Raw genomic sequence first — 20134 nt, 5'->3', positions numbered from 1 at the left:
TATTTCTGTTTCTAGATCCAATTAATTGAGGGAAATAGGAGATACTGAAAATGTTTCTAAGCATTTCTGGTTAAAATACAGGAAAAATGATCAAATTCTAAGTAGGACTTATATATTCAGTGCATGTGGAGTCAAGCATAACTCAAAATATATTATGTTAATACAATATTTGGCTTGTATCAGCAACACTCATTAGGATCGAGGATTTTGATTCACTTATTTAACTTATATTGCACATCAGAGACTGGATATTCTGACTTTAAAATAATGATTGGATAAATTTACATATATTATACATAAGTTTTAAAATATGTCTACTATCTCCTTCATTATGATAAACAATATTATTTTCTCCTCCTAATTTTATTTTTTCATCTTGGAAGATAAAGTAATAAATTTGCAATATTTTTTCAAATTAATAAAATAGCATAATGTATGCTTATTCTTAGACTCTCTTTGTGTTCCAAGTATTTACTTTTTTCTGCCACTATTATAAGTTTTAAAATGTAAATTATTAGTTGTAATCATCTGAATTTACACAAGAGCAGAAGTTGGGACTTTCTTATGTGTTGGTATTCAAATCTAAAATAATTAAAGAAATCACAGTAAAAAGGTCAAAATTATTTACAAAGGATCATTTATTAAACAGTATTTTTTTATTTTTACAAAATACAAAGATTGTTGTTCTGCATGAATACATCATATGAAAAAAAAATAAAGTGTTTTTACTGAATTTATATTTAAAGACATTCAGAATTTTGTTATCAACTTGAGGACTCAATTTTGCTTTGCATTTTGTCTAATGCCACTACCAATCAGGAAAAAAAAAAAAACTTTTCTTTTTAATTAAATCCTATTCATACCAGCTAACATCTCTTAAAGTAAAATCAATGTCTGCCATGCAAAGCTCTTCCTGCAAGGTAAACTGATTTACCTATGATTCTAAATGTTTTTTTTCAAGCTATAAGATAGGAAGAATTGAGGAGCTAGGTAAGTTTTATAATAATGTATTAGCAGCAGTTGATAGTAAATGCAACATAAGGTTTGTTTTGTCTGTGGTACAAGAATATGTCCTATCAGACTCTAGTGTATTTTTCTCTACTTGAACACAAGTAAGCACATACTGATTGTCTCTGGGATGACAAAGTGAATAAAAAAAGACAGGAAGCTGGTTCTGGTTGTCATTGTGAATGCCTATTTGCATCAGCTAATATGAATGCATTGCTAAAATTAGTGAAGACAGGAAAATGACTTAAGGGTAATATATATACAGAGTTAAAATACATTTTATTAAATCCACTTGAGTGATTTCAGGCACTGTGGCTGTTCAGGATAAAAATGTTTCATGGTTTATTCTTGATAGCAATTTAATTTTCAGTGCAAGCAAAAGCAAAAATACCTGCCCACTGTTATACACATGACCTTTTACATCTGGAATGTTCAAAGAAATTTCATCTTTGGCATCTTCACTCGGGAGACACCTGGAACAGAAATGCCTCACAGTTTGCTCTTGATAGCAATCTAATTTTCAGTGCAAGCAAAAGCAAACACACACCTGCTCGCTGCCATACACACGACCAAACACGTGTGGCCTATTCAAGGTAAGTTCACCCTCTCCATCTTCACGGTGGAAGCATCTTTAGTAAGTGGCACTTAGTGTAAACCCTCTACAAATCATGCAAAACAGGCTCTAAATGCCTGAATTCAATAATATTAAAAAGCATTGCCATAGTCATCTCTCTGTGTAAACGATGTCTGGGTAAGGCTGGTCATCACAACATTTCTTTCCTGAGAATGGAGCTGGTCCTCTCTGTGTGTATCATAAGTGTGCATGCTCAGAGCTGTGGTCGCTGTCGTGACTGTCATCGTTGACAAGAGAGTCCCCCGTTTGTTGGAGAGTGGCTGCCCCAATTCCCGAAAGCTCTGAGGGGAGCAGTGTTCCTTTTTTCACATTCACCAGTTCCTTTTCTCGAGCTGCAGCCCCTTGCTGTCCTCCTTTTACTCTCTTCCATTTCATCCGTCTGTTCTGGAACCAGACTTTCACCTGGAACAAAGGAAAGGGGCGAGCAAAGCAAAAAAGAGAATTAAAACGACATGTTTGTCTCTTTTTTTTTTCCATTATCAATGAAAAATAGTTCCTTGGAGGCTCTATGAGGACATCGTCAAGAAGTGAATATAAAAAGAAATTGATGTTGAATTTTAAAAATGTACATGTTCATAATAACAATTTTAAAACTTGGAGAAGGGTCATACAAAGTACTTTATTTGTATTTTATAACATACAATATAAAAAAACAGAAATAGATGAGAAAGAACTCTAGCTTTGAATTAAGGATGCTCAACGGTCTTGAGCACTATCAAAAGTTGCTACGAATTAGTGCAAGTATAATATTTCTCAGGTGTTTCTGGAAAGTCTGTTTCATTGGGGTTTTCATTTTGCCCATGCAGGCACTCTCACCAGAACATTTTAGGTTTGATGGGGCAAGGGATGGGGTATATATTTGGAAGCCTGTGAAGTGTCTTTTGGTCTTCAGCTCTGCTAATGCATCAGGGGTGTGGCTCAGTTGGGAGTCCTGTCTGCTCCTGCAGTCTCCCTTCCCCATTTTGGTTTTGTGACAGAATGGGACTTGGTGAAAAAGACAGCCAAAGGAAAATGGGTAGGCTTAGGATTTCCTAAGAAATCCTAAGAATCCAAGCCAAGGGTAAAATATCCTTCAATCAAAGGTACTTTATTTTTTACCAACATAATTTAGGTCTCAGCATCTCACTAGCTCCCTTGCATAAAGAAGCCTTATTCAGAACCCAGCAAAACCATGTTTGCTGCCACACCGAGGTCTGATGGCAGAGGGTGGCAGTAGTAAATGAATGCACACATCTGTACCAAAACTTGAAAATAACCCCAAAGCCAGGCTTTGCGGCTCTTAGCAAACACTAAGATTGGTCAGTGTCACTCCTTCTGCCTTGCCCTTGATTTTCAGAGATAAGGATTAGCATTCTTTCTGTGGGGTTGGTGAGCTTTGGCTCATAAAATAAAGTTGGTGCTTATTTGGAGTGTCCTTTAGCCTAATGAATGATCTATTGTTTGAATCTTTTTAACTTGTTTATATGAGTTTTTAAAAAGTTGCAAAAAATAATTTATATATAATAATATAAAATTTGTCTTGGTCAAAGACACCTCCCGCAGCCCAAGGTCTTTGACTTGACATCTAATTGTCAAGTCCTGAGCCAGTTTAAAGCATGCGGAGGGAACTACTGAAGAACCTTTATCTGAAAGGTATTTGCCACCATTACTGCCACTGTCGCTTTCACAAACTTGGAGTTTTTCCACCTCACAGCAAGTTTCTTTTCTTTCAACTGTTATTTTTTTTCCATTTTTGCCTGTAGTACTTCATTTTAACTTTCAAGTATACAATCTAGTAATTTTTTAAAAATGTAGTCACAATAAACAATTCTTGACATTTATTAAGTACTACTACTGAGATTATATATTCTATAATTCACATCAGCTTTGTAGAGATGTTTTTCTTTTCAAAGTTTCATTGAATTTGCCTAACATGGTCAACGTATTTATGTTATAAAATAAAACATAACAAAAGCATGTAGTTAATAATCATCCATTTTCAGAACCAGAATAATATTGGCATCACTTGTTTAGGAGTAAGTCTCTCCCCATCACATTGCATTTGTTATTGTGTATTCTTAATAATCTAAGAGTTCCTTTTGCCTTATATTTCTCTATCACACTCAAAATCACCACAAGTTTGAATTTTGTGCACCGTCCTCAAGCTTTCATTTAAGAAACAAAACAAAACAACAAAAAAACTTCTTTTATAATATGTGAGCCTAAAAATACACTTCAATTCTTCTTGTATTTTAGGCTTTTCGCTCTGTCCTTGTTGATTCATGAGACTATATTTATTCATGTTTTACTATCAGATACTATTTCTAATTGTATAATACCATTTGTCCATTCTACTGTCCATGGGCACTTGAACTACTTTCTTTCTTTCTTTTATAAATAATGCTGCTAAAGAAATTCTTATACTTATGTCTGATAAACATGTAATAGAACTTCTCTGTACGTATATCCACAAGTTGCATCTATGGTGCAATCGTAAGTAAATGTCCATCTTAACATAATAATATAGGGATCAGCAGTTAGCGTAATGGCTATGTCGCTGGACTCCCATGTAGTCGACCATGGTTCACGTCCCGGACCCGGTGTCTTAAACTCACTCCGGGTGCGTGTGCGTACGTGCCCAAGATCCCGAGAGGAGAAGGGATTGCGGCATGGCCATCTCCCCTGGGGGTGATTTCTCACTTTCTATCTCTCTGTCTCTCTCTTTCTGTCTGGCGAGCGCACGCACCCTACAGTGAAAAACCTCTCAAAAAAAAAAACATAATAATATAGAGAAATTGTTCTCCCAAGTTGTATAAGCTGAACTCTCCTACCCACTCTGGTGTGTAAAAGTTCTGATTGATCCACATCTTCACTAACATTTCAAATGATCAGTCTTAATTTTTTTTCCCAATACAACCATTAAGCGTTAGCTCATCATGATTTTATTTTGTATTTCTTGACTGCAAATGGTTGTTAAAATATTTATGGCCCATTTGTTTTTCTTCTTTGCTAAATGCTTCTACATATCCAATCTTCATTGAATCCTTCTGAAATGTAGTCTTATTTCTAGACTTTTACAATATATTCTAAAGTCTAATTTAACACTTTACAGTTATAGGTCTGCTACTATTGGGTTTCTGAAAAACCATGACACATTTTTACGTAGAAAAATAGAAAAATACATCATGTCTTTTCTGACAACCCAATATCTCCTCTTAGTTATGCTGTTTCTTTTTTCTTTCTTATCATATATTTTGATAAGAACCTCTTAATATACACAAATACATCAGTTGTCTCAATTGCTAGTTCTTTTGTGTCTTCCTCTAAAAATCTTCTCTTTGCTGGGATCACGAAGATATTGTTCTATGTCTTCTAAAATTTTTAAGGTTATGACTTCCAAAATGAAGTGGTTAATTCACAAAGTATTGATTTTAGTCTATGCTGCAACGAAAAGGCCTAAATTTACTTTATTCCATATTTATTACCAAGATAACAAGCTGTCCTAGGTTCATTTATTAAACAATCCACCCTAATTCCAGTGATTGCTGTTTAAACTCTCTCATAAACCAAATTTCTTAAATACATGGCTTTATTGTTTCATTTTTTGTTTAATTATAATTTTTTTCTATATCTGTGATAAAACTGCACTGTCCAAAATATTATAGCTTTATAATAAGTAGGAATAGTTTCATTAGTTTTATTCTTCTACATCAGGAATATTTTGAATATTCGTCACTTTCATAATAGAAGCAACCACAATTTCTTTAAATATATAGTGCTAAGGCAAAGGTTAACATAATTGTATTAAATTTCTGAAGACATATTTATATCAGTGATCATAAATTACAATACTTTCTCAAAATTAGTAGTTTCCTCAGATGCTTACCCAATTAAATATTTAAATTGAGCTAATTTTCAACTCGAGATTTTCCTTGGCCTCACTTTTGAGCCATAATTGAAATCAATTATCATATATTATCCATAAATGTATTAATCCACTAAAAAATTATAAATGTATTAGAAAAGATGGATTACAAACCAATTGATGAATATTTATGTACTATCATTACTTATTAACCAAATGAATCAGTAATTACCTTTTATTACATATCTATATAAGGATTGGCAGCTATACTTTAGACATTATTTTAATATATTTTTCAGATATTGTAAGCATTATTCCTATTTTATACATGAGGAAATTGGACAAAATTTAAGAGATTCACTTAAGATCACACAGAAGAAAAATATGGTGTGAGGATTTGAACGTGGCGGTGTGCTTGGTTTGTTCCAATTCTAGGTGGGTTTTTTTTTTTTTCCTTGTTCCTGTTTTATTTCAAACTCCTATTTTTAAAGCATTCAGGATATAGAAGTAAAGCAAATAAAGTATGTGAACTCCATCCATGTGATTACTGCCTTTCAGGTAATTTTCCCACTTGATATAATTAGGTTTGTAAATATGACACTATTTTCCTGTACTATAATTTATGTAATTATACCACTCAGTTTAATTACCTTTGCAAGCTTGACATAGCACATTGGATTAGATCTATTCCACATGAGCCGGGCTCTACCTTGGCTACACTTCTGAGTTTTTGTGTGAATTTGAGAAAATTATACTTCTCTTTGCTTCAATTTTCATATTTGAAATATTGGAATAATGAGCCTTTCCAGAGTCTCCATAGGGATAATTTCTCCATGGACAATTCCAGATGGAAGAAACACACAAGTCATTATCATCACTGCCACCAAGTGCTGAAACATCAGTCAAAATCATCTTGGCAGAAAAATGGGAAGAAAACATTTCTTAAAATCTTCACTTACTTCCATTCCTAGGAGAAGGATACAGTAATTTTACAATACCCGTATAAAACCTGTAATATGCGATTCTAAATGAGAAAAACACAAACATATGGAATTGATTTTAGAAATACTATCGGCTATTTTGTATTGGTTTCTATATCTACTATTTGGAATTTTAGCAATTTGTTTTTTAAGCAGACCGATAAAAGACTAGAGATGTCAATAGTAGCTATATATATGCATGTATATAAACAGGTACGTACAATATGTAAACATATACACATATGTTTGTGAAAGCATTTGAGGAATATATAGTAATTCTAATATGATATCCTCTTTTGTTTAAGTGTAGATTACATATTTGTGACTGGAACTTCATGAATTTAGTAATAAAACATAAAATATCAACAGATACACATGGGGCACATCTTCTTGAAAGAAGGAAAAATGCACAACTGCAAAAATCAATGTCTCTAAACTTATTTTCAAATATGCTATAAAATATTGGAGAGAGGGGACCAGCAGATGGCATGGTGGTTTAGGGCACTGGACACTCCCACATGGCCAACCATGGTTCAAGTCCCAGACCTGGTGGCTTGCTTTCTCACTTTCCCTCTCTCTCTTAATCTATGTGTCTCTCTGGTCAAATTAAAATAAATGAATGAATAAATAAAACTTAAAAATAAAAAAAAATAAAAATAAATATTGGAGAGAATTGAAGTAAGGAAAGAAAAAATGTTTCTTTATTAGTCACAAAAGACCTACAAATGTGATTATAGGTTATAGGTTAATATTGCTATTAGAATAACAACATAATGACAGTCAATTTATTAATGAAAGAAATTTGTTGTTTAACTTAATACACTTCATCAATATAGCTTCATTCGTTTGAGTGAAATAAAAAGTTTTTCGTTTCCATTTTTTTTAATCTTTTTTTTTTTAAGAGGTTTTTGCTATAGGGCGCGTGCACTCACCAGACAGACAGAGAGAGACAGAGAGATAGAAAGCGAGAAATCACCGCCCCCTCCGGGGAGGATGGCCACACTGCAATCCCTTCTCCATTCTCCTCTCCAGATCTTGGGCACGCATGCACACGCATCCGGCGTGAGTTTTAAGCCACTGAGTCCAGGACGCGAACCACGGTCTACTACATGGGAGTCCAGCGACATAGCCATTGCACTAACTGCTGGTCCCTCTTTGTTTCCATTTTTAAGATAGCAAAAGGATAAGAATCCGAATGTCTGACATGTTCTTCTTGTTTTGTTTTGTTTTTGTAATTTGCTAGAGGATATGTATGCGAGAGAGAGAGAGAGAGCAAGCGTACTTCAATCCCTATTCCTCCATTTCTTCTTTTGGGAATTTAGGCAGGCATACACATGCTTCTGGCATGTTTTTCAAACCTCCAGGCCCCAAGACTCGAACTACACAATTGGCCATATCGTATCTAGCTGCTATATGGTATCCAACTGTGCCACAGGTTAACCTCTATGTTTTTAAATAAAAATTCTAATTATTTTATTAAAATTTATAAGCAAAATTGAGGTAACACTTTGCACTTACAAACCACATACAGTGAAAATAACTTCACTTTTCCTTGGTGATTGGAATCTCTATTTATTTGTTCATACATTTTAAAATATTCCTGGGTGCCTAGTACACAGTATTGAGTTAGATTAAAGATGGGAGAGTTTGAAGTGAGGAATGCACAATAATTAAGCATAGTTCCTGCCCTTAAGGCAGTCACAGTCAAGAAAAGGGTGTTGTAAATTACAGATACTTTACTAGCTATGTATGAGGCTTTCAGCCTACGCTGAGATGTGTAAGGATTAGCATCCCATTTTACAGACTATGCCAGGACCGCGTGCTGTTCTAGTTGGTGTCACAGTTAATCCCTCCGTAATGGTACCTAAGATGGTATAGAACGCACCCCCATGCTCAGCGCCCCGCCCTGCTGTTCTCTGCAATTATGACACAAACAACTTCTTTCCTCTCATGCTCTAGCTGCTGCTGTCATCCTGTGTACCTTCTGAATCGTCCATCCTAGTAAGCTAGGGCAGAACCCTAGGAAGCAGGATCATCAAATGTGTTAAATACGATAAAGCAATCATACCCTACTACCTTTGAATAATACACACATTTTGTGAGATTGCATTATTTTATTTGGGCTTCAAGTAAATTATATCCTTTAATCTGCAAATTTTCTGGGAAATACTGAATAAGGAAGTGTTTTATGTGTGCGTTTATGGTTTTTGCCATCGGGCACATGAGCTCGCCAGAGAGACAGAGAGAGACAGTGAGAAGGAAAGTGAGAAATCAGCCTCCTGAGGGGATAGCCAGTCACAGACCCTTCTCCCATTCTCCTCCTGGGCTTTTGGGCACACGTGCACTCACGCTCAGGGTAAGTTTTAAGCTGCTAGATCTTGATCTTGAACCATAGTTGGCCATGTGAGAGTCCAACACCTTAAACACTATGCCACCTGCTGGCACCCTTTTATTTAAAAAACATACTTATTTAATTTTTATTCATTATTATTATTATTTTAATTTGCGATAGGGCACATGCACTCACCAAAGAGAGATAGAAAGAGGGAGGGAAAGTGAGAAAGCAAGCCCCCAGGTCCAGGACTCAAACTATGACCAGCCATGTGGGAATCCAGCACCACAACTACCTCCCAAGTGTGAACACACACACACACACACACACACACACACACACAGATGTATAGTTTCTTTTTGCAAGCTTGTGTCTAAGGTAGGTGTTTTGTTATATAGTTGGACCAATAACTCAGATTAAATTTAATGCTTTATTCCAAGAATCTGAGTAATGAAAACATTTTATTATTCATGAAATCAAAGCAAGGTGAACAGAACCTAATACACTTAACATTGCATGCAGATAGTATTTTTAAACAAAAATTTTATAATAAAAAAGAACAAAAGTATATAATAACCTACTATATTAGTAGTTAATATCTGCAGTAGTTTGGCTAATGGCTTTTTCTCCAAAGATTTGTGATCTGGAAAGTTGGTCTCAAGAGTCATGATGCCAGAAGGTGGTAAAAGCTCTAAGAGTTGAGACCTAGTCTGCAGTGTCTACTTCTTTTTTATTTTGGAAAGGTTTATGCTATAAGGTACATGCACTCACTAGAGAGACTGAGAGAGACAGAGAGACAGAAATCAAGAAATCACTCCCCATGGGGGATGACCATGCCGCAATCCCTTCTCCTCCATTCTCCTCTCGGGATCTCAGGCATGCATGCACACGCACCCAGTGTGAGTTAAAGCCACCAGGTCTGGGACTTGAACTGCAGTCGACTACATGGGAGTTCAGCAACATAGCCATTATGCTAACTGCTGGTCCCTTTGCAGTGTCTAATCATGGAGGCATAGCTGCCACAAGTAGATCACTGCTGTCTCCTGAGAGGGAGTGAATTCTCACTCTCCTAGAAGGTTTGTTCCTTGTAAAAGTAAAAGCTGCTCTCAGGTCTCTTTCTCACATGTCTGCTGACCTTTCCACTTTTCTCCGCCATGTTGTAATACAGCCAGCCAAATGCTAGCACCACCTGGCACCAGAATTGTGAGCTAAATAAGCCTCCATTGGTCTGTTTAGCAACACAATAATAGACTAATGCAATCTTTAAAATGCTCAGTTACTGACTTTAGTCCTCAGAACGTCTTATCACACAGAAGTTTCACTTTTCCTCTTAGTCAATAAAGGAGTATTTACACTGTCTAGATGATCAGACTACTCTTTAAATAAATAGAACACTATATTCCTCTTGACTCTTTTTACTGAAGAAAGGAATCAAGAAAAGTTTGGGATTAATGTGTTTGATTGATGTATATCAGAGTCTAGAAATTATATTTTGCTTGTAATAAAATACCGTAAAACTAATTATTGTCATTTGCTAAATAATCATTGTTAATTCTTCATTATTAGGTCATTTGCATTCTGGCATCATATAGGTTCCCAATATCTGTCCTCGAACTATGGATAATAAATCACAAGAGAGCACAAATGAGATATGATTGTGGATAATTGCATAATTAATTTCCTAAGGTGGCCAGAGGTAAATAGGTTGATAAAAATTAAATCTATATGATTCTATAGCCCATGTTTATATAATACTGTAAGTGTCTGTTTTGGGAAGAAAAAAAGAACCTTAACACTGAACATCTGGCTGAAACTGAACATTTCAGGGACATATCCAGATGTCTTTAAACATCTGGGATTTGTCGATTTAATATTCCAACTGTTTCCATTTTATCTGGGCACTTAGAATCCTGTAGACACTGTCTAACAAATATTTATCCACATCTTTAAGAAGTGAAAACATGCAAAGAATAATTGTACAAATACAACTCTCAGACTTAGTCATATCCCCAGTGATTAAATTTGGTCATGGTAGGTGATCTAGCAAAGCCAATGTAAATGAGCCCTAAAGAACTCACCCAAGTAGTTCAGGGGAGAAATTAGAAATTGAATTGAAGAATTAGAACCAAGAATGCTTTCAGATAAAAGTGAACAATGAGAAAATGAAAGTTTCAGCACTCTTTCTGCCAGAGTAGATAGATTTATATCTGATTAGGAAAGTGAATCCTTCAATTGCTTCCAAGAAGCTTATTGTCGGCTTGACTTTACTGTTTCTTCAGCAATGTATCAGGGTGGGAAGGGTTGTTCATGATTATGTTGGAAGATATGTGGGTTTAGGACACGTTTCTTCCTGGACCAGCTGTGATAGTGCAGTGTTAGCACCATGCTTTGCAATGCTGGAAGCCACATGAAAGACTGGGGGTTGGTTCTGGTTGACCTTTACATGGAGAGCACACACATGCTTGCCTGTGATCCTGACTGGCTAAAGGTTGGAGGGGGGAGGGGACAGTCCAGGCATGAGACCCCATGTGGGTGCTCATCTTTATCTCTGCCTCCTACCTCTCTCTCTCTCTCTGTCTCTCTCATGAAATAAATAAATAAGCTTTTAAAAAGTCTAAATTCAGGGCTAGCAGGTGGCATAGTGATTAAGGTGCTGGAATCCCACCAGCTGACTGTGATTCGGGTTTCAGACCTGGCAGCTTGATCTATGCCGGGCATGTCATGGCCAAAATCTCAAGAGAAGAATGAAACAGAAAGGATTGCAGCATGGTTATTCCCCTGCAAGGTGATTTCTCACTTTCTGCCTCTCTGTCTCTCTTGGTAAGTGAACATGCCCTATAGCAAAAAAAAAAAAAAGACTGAATTTCTGTCTACAGGGCTGCTTGATCTCTCTATCCTCTATTTTAGCACATTGTCTATGGCCAGGGAGTCACTTTCCTTCCTTAGTACTGTTCAGTTCTGAAACTTCCTGTTTCTTATGTTCTTTTTCCTATTTATAAGTCTTGAGAAATAGGTTCATTAACATAGTCATAAAATTTACTATTTCACTAATTTTTAAACAAACTAAATATACATTAGTTATTTCAGTCATGGGCAATTAACATATTGAACAATTAATCATTTCAGTGGGCCATAAATGAAATTCCTTTTAACAAGTTTTAATCTTACAAAAATGATTATAAACCAATCTTATGCACTCATTATTCTTTCCAAATATGAACCCAAAGCAGTTATTTCTGTGATGAGCAAAGTTGTTAGAGGATTGATTTCTTTTAACTTGATCTTTAGTCAATGCCAATAACTATCCCTCTTTTGTGTCGTAATTGATGACATTCAACTCCAATGGCCTACAGTAATAATTATAATTTGCAGTGGACATTCACTACTTCTAATCCTCTATTTGACATGAGTAAATAAATAGCTATACTTCTCCATTTTAAATGAAATATTGTTTCCCTCAGTACATCATGAATAACTTTGTAAAATTAACTGCCAATATCAAGACAAAATAGGCACTTTTTCTCCTTTATTGCGTTATCAAATTTCTGAAGATTACTTGAAGATAATGGAATTTGTCTATTCTGAACAACTACTTGGCATCTGTTTTGTTCTAACTACTGAAACCAATTGAATAATGTTTTCAATATCTTGTCTAACCTCCAGGATGATGTTTAACAATAGTTAACAACATGCAACTATCCACATACACTATTTCGTCTAACTGCATCTATGCTACCTACATCCGAGTAAAGCCTCCAAAATGGTAAAATTTAGTTAAAACATACAAACTTACCATTGTTATAAGTGAAGAACAAAAGAACATTGGCGATTTACTATGTATGGTTCAGTCCAGCTAAATTAGCATTCTGATTATTTCTAAAAAATCTTCCAGTTCTTTATCGGAATAAATGTGGGCCTTCACAACCTTGATCATTTCATTTATTATATTTAGAGACTACCTCCTGACTTTCAAGACTACCTTAAAAATTTATAAAGATAATTATTCCTATCTTAGGGCTACCCACTGACCCATGAAAAATAGTCAATAATTACAATAGCTGGGAAAAGTTCAACAGGATTCAAAATTCAAAAATCCATTCTAAATTGAATGTGTTTCTGAGCTTTATATGAGTTGTAGAAATATGGAAACTATTGGTACAAGTTATGTTATAACCAAAGTCTCTACAAATTCTAATTAATTCTCTTAGAACTGGAATGATTATTTTAAAGACATCAGAAAACACATACAAGTGTTATATGCATATGTATATGTACATATGCATATTTATAGCAAGATCTAAAGCCAGACCTTGCATATGCATATAACTGCTTTATATACCTTTGAATAGAATAGGAAATCTTGTTGAAATTAAGACAAGGACCCAGCAGGTGGCGCAGAGGTTACCAGTTGGATCCTACCTGGTAGACTAAGTCCTGGACCCTGCAGATTGAAATCAGTCCTGATGTCTGTGCATGCATGCCCAAAATCCTGAGAGGAGAATGCAGGAGAAGGGATTGCTGCATGACTATCCCCCCAGGGAGTGATTTCTCACTTTCCCTTCTCTCTCAATCTTTCATCAGTTAGCACATGTACCCTACCACAAATTACAAAAAGCAACAAACAAACAAAACAAAATTTTCATTGGCTTCTCAAAATTTCCAGAAGCTGATGCTGGCAGGTGGCGTGGTGGTTAAGCTGCTGGGTTCCCACGTGGCTGTTTTGAGTCTCAGACCTGGCAGCTTGCTTCCTCACTTTCCCTCTCTCTCTGTCAAATTAAAAAATAATAGTAATAATAAATAAAATGAAATGAATAAATATTTTTTAAAGAGAAAAGAAAAGAAAATAGATACTTAAAAGTCATGCCGGGCCTTATGTGCATACGTGCCCAAAATCCCGAGAGGAGAAAGGAGGAGGACGGATTATAGCGTGGCCATCATCCTTGGTAGCGGTTTCCTGCTTTCTGTCTGTCTCTTTCAGTGTCTCTCCTGTGAGCACATACACCCTATAGCAAAAATCTCTATTAAAAAAATTTTAAAAAGTAGGTCACACCATGAATTAACCAAACAAAAAAAATCTTACTATTACTTTAGGTGACTGTAAAATACCACTCAAAGGTTATGAAGGAATATTCCAAAATCCTTGGCTACACAGGTAGTCTTGGATTAATTTGAATAGAAAGCATGTCTAGTTACAGAGACCTAATTTCTCAGCTAAATAACTTGGTATAGTTATATAAATTTATAGAAATAAGCCTTTGAAGGAGAGGTACTGTGTAAAAAATCTGAGTAAAAGGCAAAACCAGTATGTATTTAGCACACAAAAAATTCTGTTACAGTCCTTCAAAACAATTCATGGTTATTTTTAAAATAATCAGCATCGGGCCATTTAATGATTTATGAGTAATAAACAAAATATAATTCTTCTCATTTCCACTAACGAAGTTTGATCCAACTAGGTGGTAGGCTTTGTTTGTTTTTCCTTTCCCCATTTCTCTTGGCAGAGATATCACGAAATCAGTCCACTTATTCAGGTAACTTAGCTAGTTTACAAATCTGCAGCACGGCACCTTTGATTCCTCTGTCAAAAAGATCTTATGAAGCAGAAGGATCTTTCACTCCTTCTGTATGTGGCAACCAAGACTCTAAAAACCTGTCCATTTTATGGCTCCTTTTACATTGTCATGCAGCTGCTTTCTCTCTTCTTCCCATTGTGAGATATTAAAAATCTGGTGGGAGCTTTCTTCAAGTTTATCTGGTTGGAGAAAAAAGTCAGAGTAAGGTTGTCTAACTTTAAAGTTTCTTGAGACATGTGGGTCTTTAGACTGAGTGGTTCTTCAAAATATTGTGGGTGACCTTGCCAATAGAAGATTTCTAGGTGCTGCTCTTGAAGGGTAGATGAGAATATGTTGCAAACTAGAAGCTGCAAACTAGAAGCTGAAAGATTACTAGTGTAATAACTCTTTCACAAAACAAATATAATTTTTAAAAAAATGGTTATTATCAGAAGGCACATACACTCACCAGGAAGAAAAAAAATTACCCCTACCTTCACCCCACAATGGAACATGATTATACCACAATTTTTTCTCCATTCTGTCAGGATTTTGAGCAGAAACACACACATGCCTCATGTATTTTCAAACCACCTTAACTAGGATTTAAACTGTAGTCAACCAAGTGGGATCCAGCCTCCAGTGCACGCAGCTTTACCACTGTATGGCAGGTCAGCTCCAGAATTATTTAATTAAAACATTTGAAGCTCAACTTTGTTCTAAGGTCTGTATTTTTGTTTTGTTTTGTTTTGTTTTGTTTTTTGAGAGGTTTTCGCTATAGGGCACGTACGCTTGCCAGACAGACAGAGAGAGACATAGAGACAGAAAGCGAGAAATCACCCCCCAGGGGGGGATGGTCATGCCACAATCCCTTCTCCTCCATTCTCCTCTCAGGATCTTGGGCACACACGCACACGCGCCCGGCGTGAGTTTTAAGCCACTGGGTCCAGGACACAAACCGCGGTCAACTACGTGGGAGTCCAGCAACATAGCCATTACGCTAACTGCTAGTTCCCTAAGGTCTGTATTTTTATTCAACATAAAATAAGTTTCTTCATTACCTACATACTGACATGGAATTACTTTGTAGGGTGAGCCTCTTATTTTCTTCTTCTTTCGACAAATGAATTTAAAACTTCTATATGAAAGTATGTCTAAAGTTTAGTTCTGACTATAAAATGTGTTTTTAATTAGGAAAAAATTGTTCCCCTAAAGCAATTCTGCTATAGATCTAGAAAATTTAATATTTGTTGTTTTTCCCCTTTAGATACTATACAGATGAGTTTTTTCTCAGCATTTGAATCTTGAAAGAAAAAATAATTTAGACTTAGAGAATTCTGTGACAGCTAAGGGAAAAATTGAACATTATGAAGTTAGATATAATTCTTCTGTATATATGTTACATTCTAAATCTCAAGTTACCTTGTATGGAAAAAGTAAATCTCATAGAATGGAAATGAAGAGAGTGTATATCAATAATTAGAATATTTTATAAGAAGAAATCCTACAAAAGCATGCAATTTAAGAATGTATAGACTTGGAGCTGTCAGGTGGTTTGGTAGTTAAGGTTTCTGGACTCCCACCTGGCTGACTGTGGTTCGAGTCCTGGACCTGGCGGCTTGCTTTCTCACTTTCCCTGTCTCTCATTCTGTCCTTCTCTGGTCAAATTTAAGTAAATAAATAAAGTTAAATAAAATAATAAAAAAATATAGACTACATGAATAAGCATGTATGATAATGCAAAACCAAATTAATGAGATTACGAGCTGAATGTTTGTATCCCCTGGAAATTTGTATGTTGAAATTGCAAACCTCAGGGCGATGGTATTAGGAAGTGGAGTCTTGGGAAGATGATTAGTTCACAAAAGCAGACTACTCATTATTGGGATTAGTGATGTAAGAGAGACCTCAGAGGGCCAGGTAGGCCTTTCAACCACGTGAGGTCAAAGTAAGATGACTGTCCGGGAGAAAGCCTTTGCCAGACTCTAAGTCTGCTGATCATTGATCTTGGACTTTCCATCCTCCATAACCGTGAGAAATTAATTTCTGTTGTTTGATAAACCACTTAGTAGTCTCTGGTGTTTCGTTACAACAACCACAAAAGTATTAACACAAACCACATTGCAGTTCAAGGACAATGGATTAAAAACTGTTCAGTCTACAATTCTATGTCTATAACTTTAAAACTCAGCCTCTGAAAATACTTAACTTGAATAAGAGTCTTGACATTTTGAAAGAATATGCATTCCAACCTTCAAGAACAGTAAAATTGATGACTGACAGCATACAATATTTTTTCTAATAAACTCAACACAGTAAAATTCAGCCCAGAAAATAAAAATGTAATTTAAGATACTTAAGTATCTTAATTTAAGATAGATACAGTGTGTTCTGATTCTTAATTTAGGACACTGAATTTAAGGCACCATATATGCACAGAAATAAAAGAACAAAATTAATATTTAGCATCACCAGAAAATGTATACCATACAACCCTATCACTCTCCTGTGATACTCATTACTCATCACAATTGTTAATACTTGTTCAACTTTTGCCTCTTCTGTGACTTCTAGCAGTTATTTCTCTAGCTTATTTTAACAAGATGGTATTTCCAGCACCTAACTCAGCAAATATTTGTGTTACAAAAGAATTAATTCAATAATGCCTTACACAGCAAAGTTTTTTCCTTCTGGGTGATCATTGTGTTTTATAGTTTGGGCTAAAAATTCTTGCATATAGATTATGACATATAAATCTGAACAAAAGAAAGAAAAGGCAGTTTTAATTTGTGCCCTTGAGAGTTTATTACTCACCTAAGAATATACAATTTCAAGTGGCAAATCTAGGAATTTTATTCATATCTTTCTTATAATGAATTGTTATTGAATTGATTCTTTCTGACTAGCCTATAGCAGCCCTCCAAAAACTTAGTATTTATTAGGAATTTAATTTCCACATGCACAAATCTTTTCATATTAACCTGTATAACTTCAAATAGAGATTTATGAAATTTTTAAAAATCATTTGCATAATATTCAATCATAAATTTCAATTATTTGAAAATCTTGTTATTTCTCAAATTTTTTGCTTCCTTATTTTCCTCATGAGGCTATGGTTAGATCATTTCAGAACTGATTTCCAAGGGGTTGGTCCCCCCCTACCTTGGTCATGTAAATCGCTTTGGACACTGGGACATTAGTAAATATAATGTAGATGTAGACAGAGGCTTACAAAGCCCTTAGGGATTGGAGTGTTCTCTCTCAATACTCCTGGAATTTCTTCTACTATCATTTGAAGAACCCCAGGCTAGTCTATTAGAAGATGAAAACACATGTAACAGAGACTTAGTATTCCAGCTTAGGGCCAATCAGCTCTGTCAGTACACCAACTGACCACAATTCCATTTAAGAAAAGCTGGTAGTATATCTATTCAACTAAACTCAATCTAAATGTCTGACCCACAAAATTGTGACCAATAAAATGTAAAGTTTGTTAACAGCAAGGGCTAATAGATACAAAATGAAAAGAGAACATTTTTAAAAAGCAGAGATTAATATTGTGTGGGTGTGTATACATGTGTGCATATAATTTCTGCAAATAATTTTTCCTAGCACAGCCATTGAGTTAAGAATAAAGAAAATAAATGCAATATACTTTCAAAATCCTTAAACCAGATTTACAGAATTGCTTCCAGAAAGGAATTATCTTAGACAAAAGTGAAACTTCTGCTCCATGGTCAGATAACCATAGACCATCCCAGATTAGTAAGCACAGAATCTTGATCTTTCTCTTGGCTAAGATCACAATACTGCATCCTGCCATTTCTATATATTAGAAGTAAATCCTAGTTTCTGATTTCTTCCATGTACATTTAAAACATGGCAAATCCTGATGTGGCAAAGGGGCTGCCGCCACTGAAAGGGGGACGGAAGGCCTACAAGTCTTAACAGTGAGGACAACGCCATGGTCGTCCTAATAGCTTGCCCTGCTGCCCTACTAGACAACGCTCCCTGCTAATGGATCCACCCTTCCCAGCCCTTGCAAGCGTCAGCTAGTCACCTACTGAATGTCATCTGCCACAGGGTTGTAATGAAGGTGATATGAAGGCCCCACACAAAAAGGAGCTCTAAGGCAATGCACTAGGGAAGCTGTCAGTCACCACACTGGGTCTATTAGCATGAGGAAGAAAAAGACCATTGGAAAAAAAGCAGAGGGGCAGACATCCTCCCAGCCCTGCAGGAACATCGTGGCTTCAGAATTTCTCACGGATGGAAGTACAGTGATGAGCCCATTACCCAGTAGAAAGGAACCGTTCTGGATCAGGATCATTCTGGCAACTGTGGGAAATAGTCTGTATAGTGTACACTGAAAAAGGGAGATCAGAGATAGCAGTGGAACAGTGGAATGACCCAGAAACGAATTTACACATAGGAAACTTGAATCATCATAGAAGCAAATTTTTTGATGAGTAATGAAAAAAAATTGTTAAATAAATGATGCTGGATTAATTAAAAAAAAAAAAAAATGGCTGCATCTCTGGAGTTCCCTGTCTTTACATAAGGACATCAATGTGGAATTTCCCTGCTTCTCTCTTTCTTTTTCTGATTCCCATTAAACCATACATAAATAAAAACAAAGCAAATGCTTGATGATATAGATTTTAGATTCTGCTTTCCAGCATGCCGAACGTTGGATACGTATAAGGGAAACTTTGTTTGTAAAGTTTAAGGGAAGGAAAATGTGCTCCATAACATAGGTACTAGTCATAATATTTAATCAAATATAAACTGCCAATAAATAAACCACATAAAAGTGTTCCTCTGTATATTTCTTCTACCCAGAAATAACCTACTGAAGCCAAAATGTAAAAATTAACAGAAGGAAAGCAGATGATTTAAGAAATTGGATAAAATAACTTGCTCTCCTAAGATATGCCTTCATTTGTCCACACCCTGTTGATATTTCTTTGGTTCCAGTGGGATCCCTAGAGAAGGTCTGTACAGTGAGAGAGGAAATCAGACTCCAGCTCTGAGAGTGCCAATTATAACTGCACTGTCCATAAAGATGTTTGCCTTTGCCTTTCAGGAATGTTTTCATAAAGATTAGCCACTGTTAACCATCAGTAGGCTAGATTCTTCTAGGGCGAATTGGAATTTATACAAGAACCTTGGAACACTACTGGGCTAAATCATTTGTCATCCAAAGGGATCTAAAAAAAAGTAATTAAAATATTATTCAGGTCTTGCTAATGGAGATCCACAGCTAATGAATAACTTCAAAGTGTTCCCTACAGGAGTGAGTACCATAATTTTGGATTGCTGACATCAATACATTTTGAAAAATATTTCAGATAATGTGGCAGAAATAGTTATCAATGATCTATCTGCCTTTGCCTCCTCTCAGCCTTCCTGCTCCTAAGTTGTACCATTTGGCCATACTGGCTGGACTTTAGATTGTAAATGATAGTGACATGGGTCATTTCCAGGTGAAAACATTTAAAGGTCAATGCATGAACTTCCAGTTCTTTCTTACCTCCTGTGACCGTGAGGACACCACATGTTGAGATGCCAAAGATTGGGTCTGTGAGTGATTATTGGGAATTCTGGGTTTGTAGAGTTAGTGTGGAGAGTGGACAAATAATGAACATTTTTGTGTTATGCCATTGAGGCTTGAGGGTTAATAATATAACCACAACATAACATACTCTATCCTGAGCAACACAGGATGCTTTCTAGGGCTGCCAATGTCCTATCATGCCCTAGGAAGATTTTAAAAGTATACAA

At 35.8% G+C, this 20134-nt stretch overlaps 1 protein-coding gene across 1 annotated transcript in view; it reads right to left on the bottom strand.

Moving 5' to 3' along the window:
* Positions 1–1076: 1076 nt before the first annotated feature.
* The window catches only part of MEOX2 (mesenchyme homeobox 2), an 85019-nt gene continuing 65961 nt past the window's right edge, over positions 1077–20134 (bottom strand). Inside the window, exon 3 of the mRNA XM_006168681.3 lies at positions 1077–2044. Coding sequence (XP_006168743.1) covers positions 1820–2044 — 225 coding nt within the window. The 3' untranslated portion in view covers positions 1077–1819. The remainder of the gene's footprint in view (positions 2045–20134) is intronic.

Source organism: Tupaia chinensis, unplaced genomic scaffold (assembly GCF_000334495.1).
Source record: "Tupaia chinensis unplaced genomic scaffold, TupChi_1.0 Scaffold145916_1, whole genome shotgun sequence".
NCBI lineage: Eukaryota > Metazoa > Chordata > Mammalia > Scandentia > Tupaiidae > Tupaia > Tupaia belangeri.
Note: the sequence above shows the minus strand (reverse complement) of the source record. Positions and strands in the feature narration are given on the sequence as shown.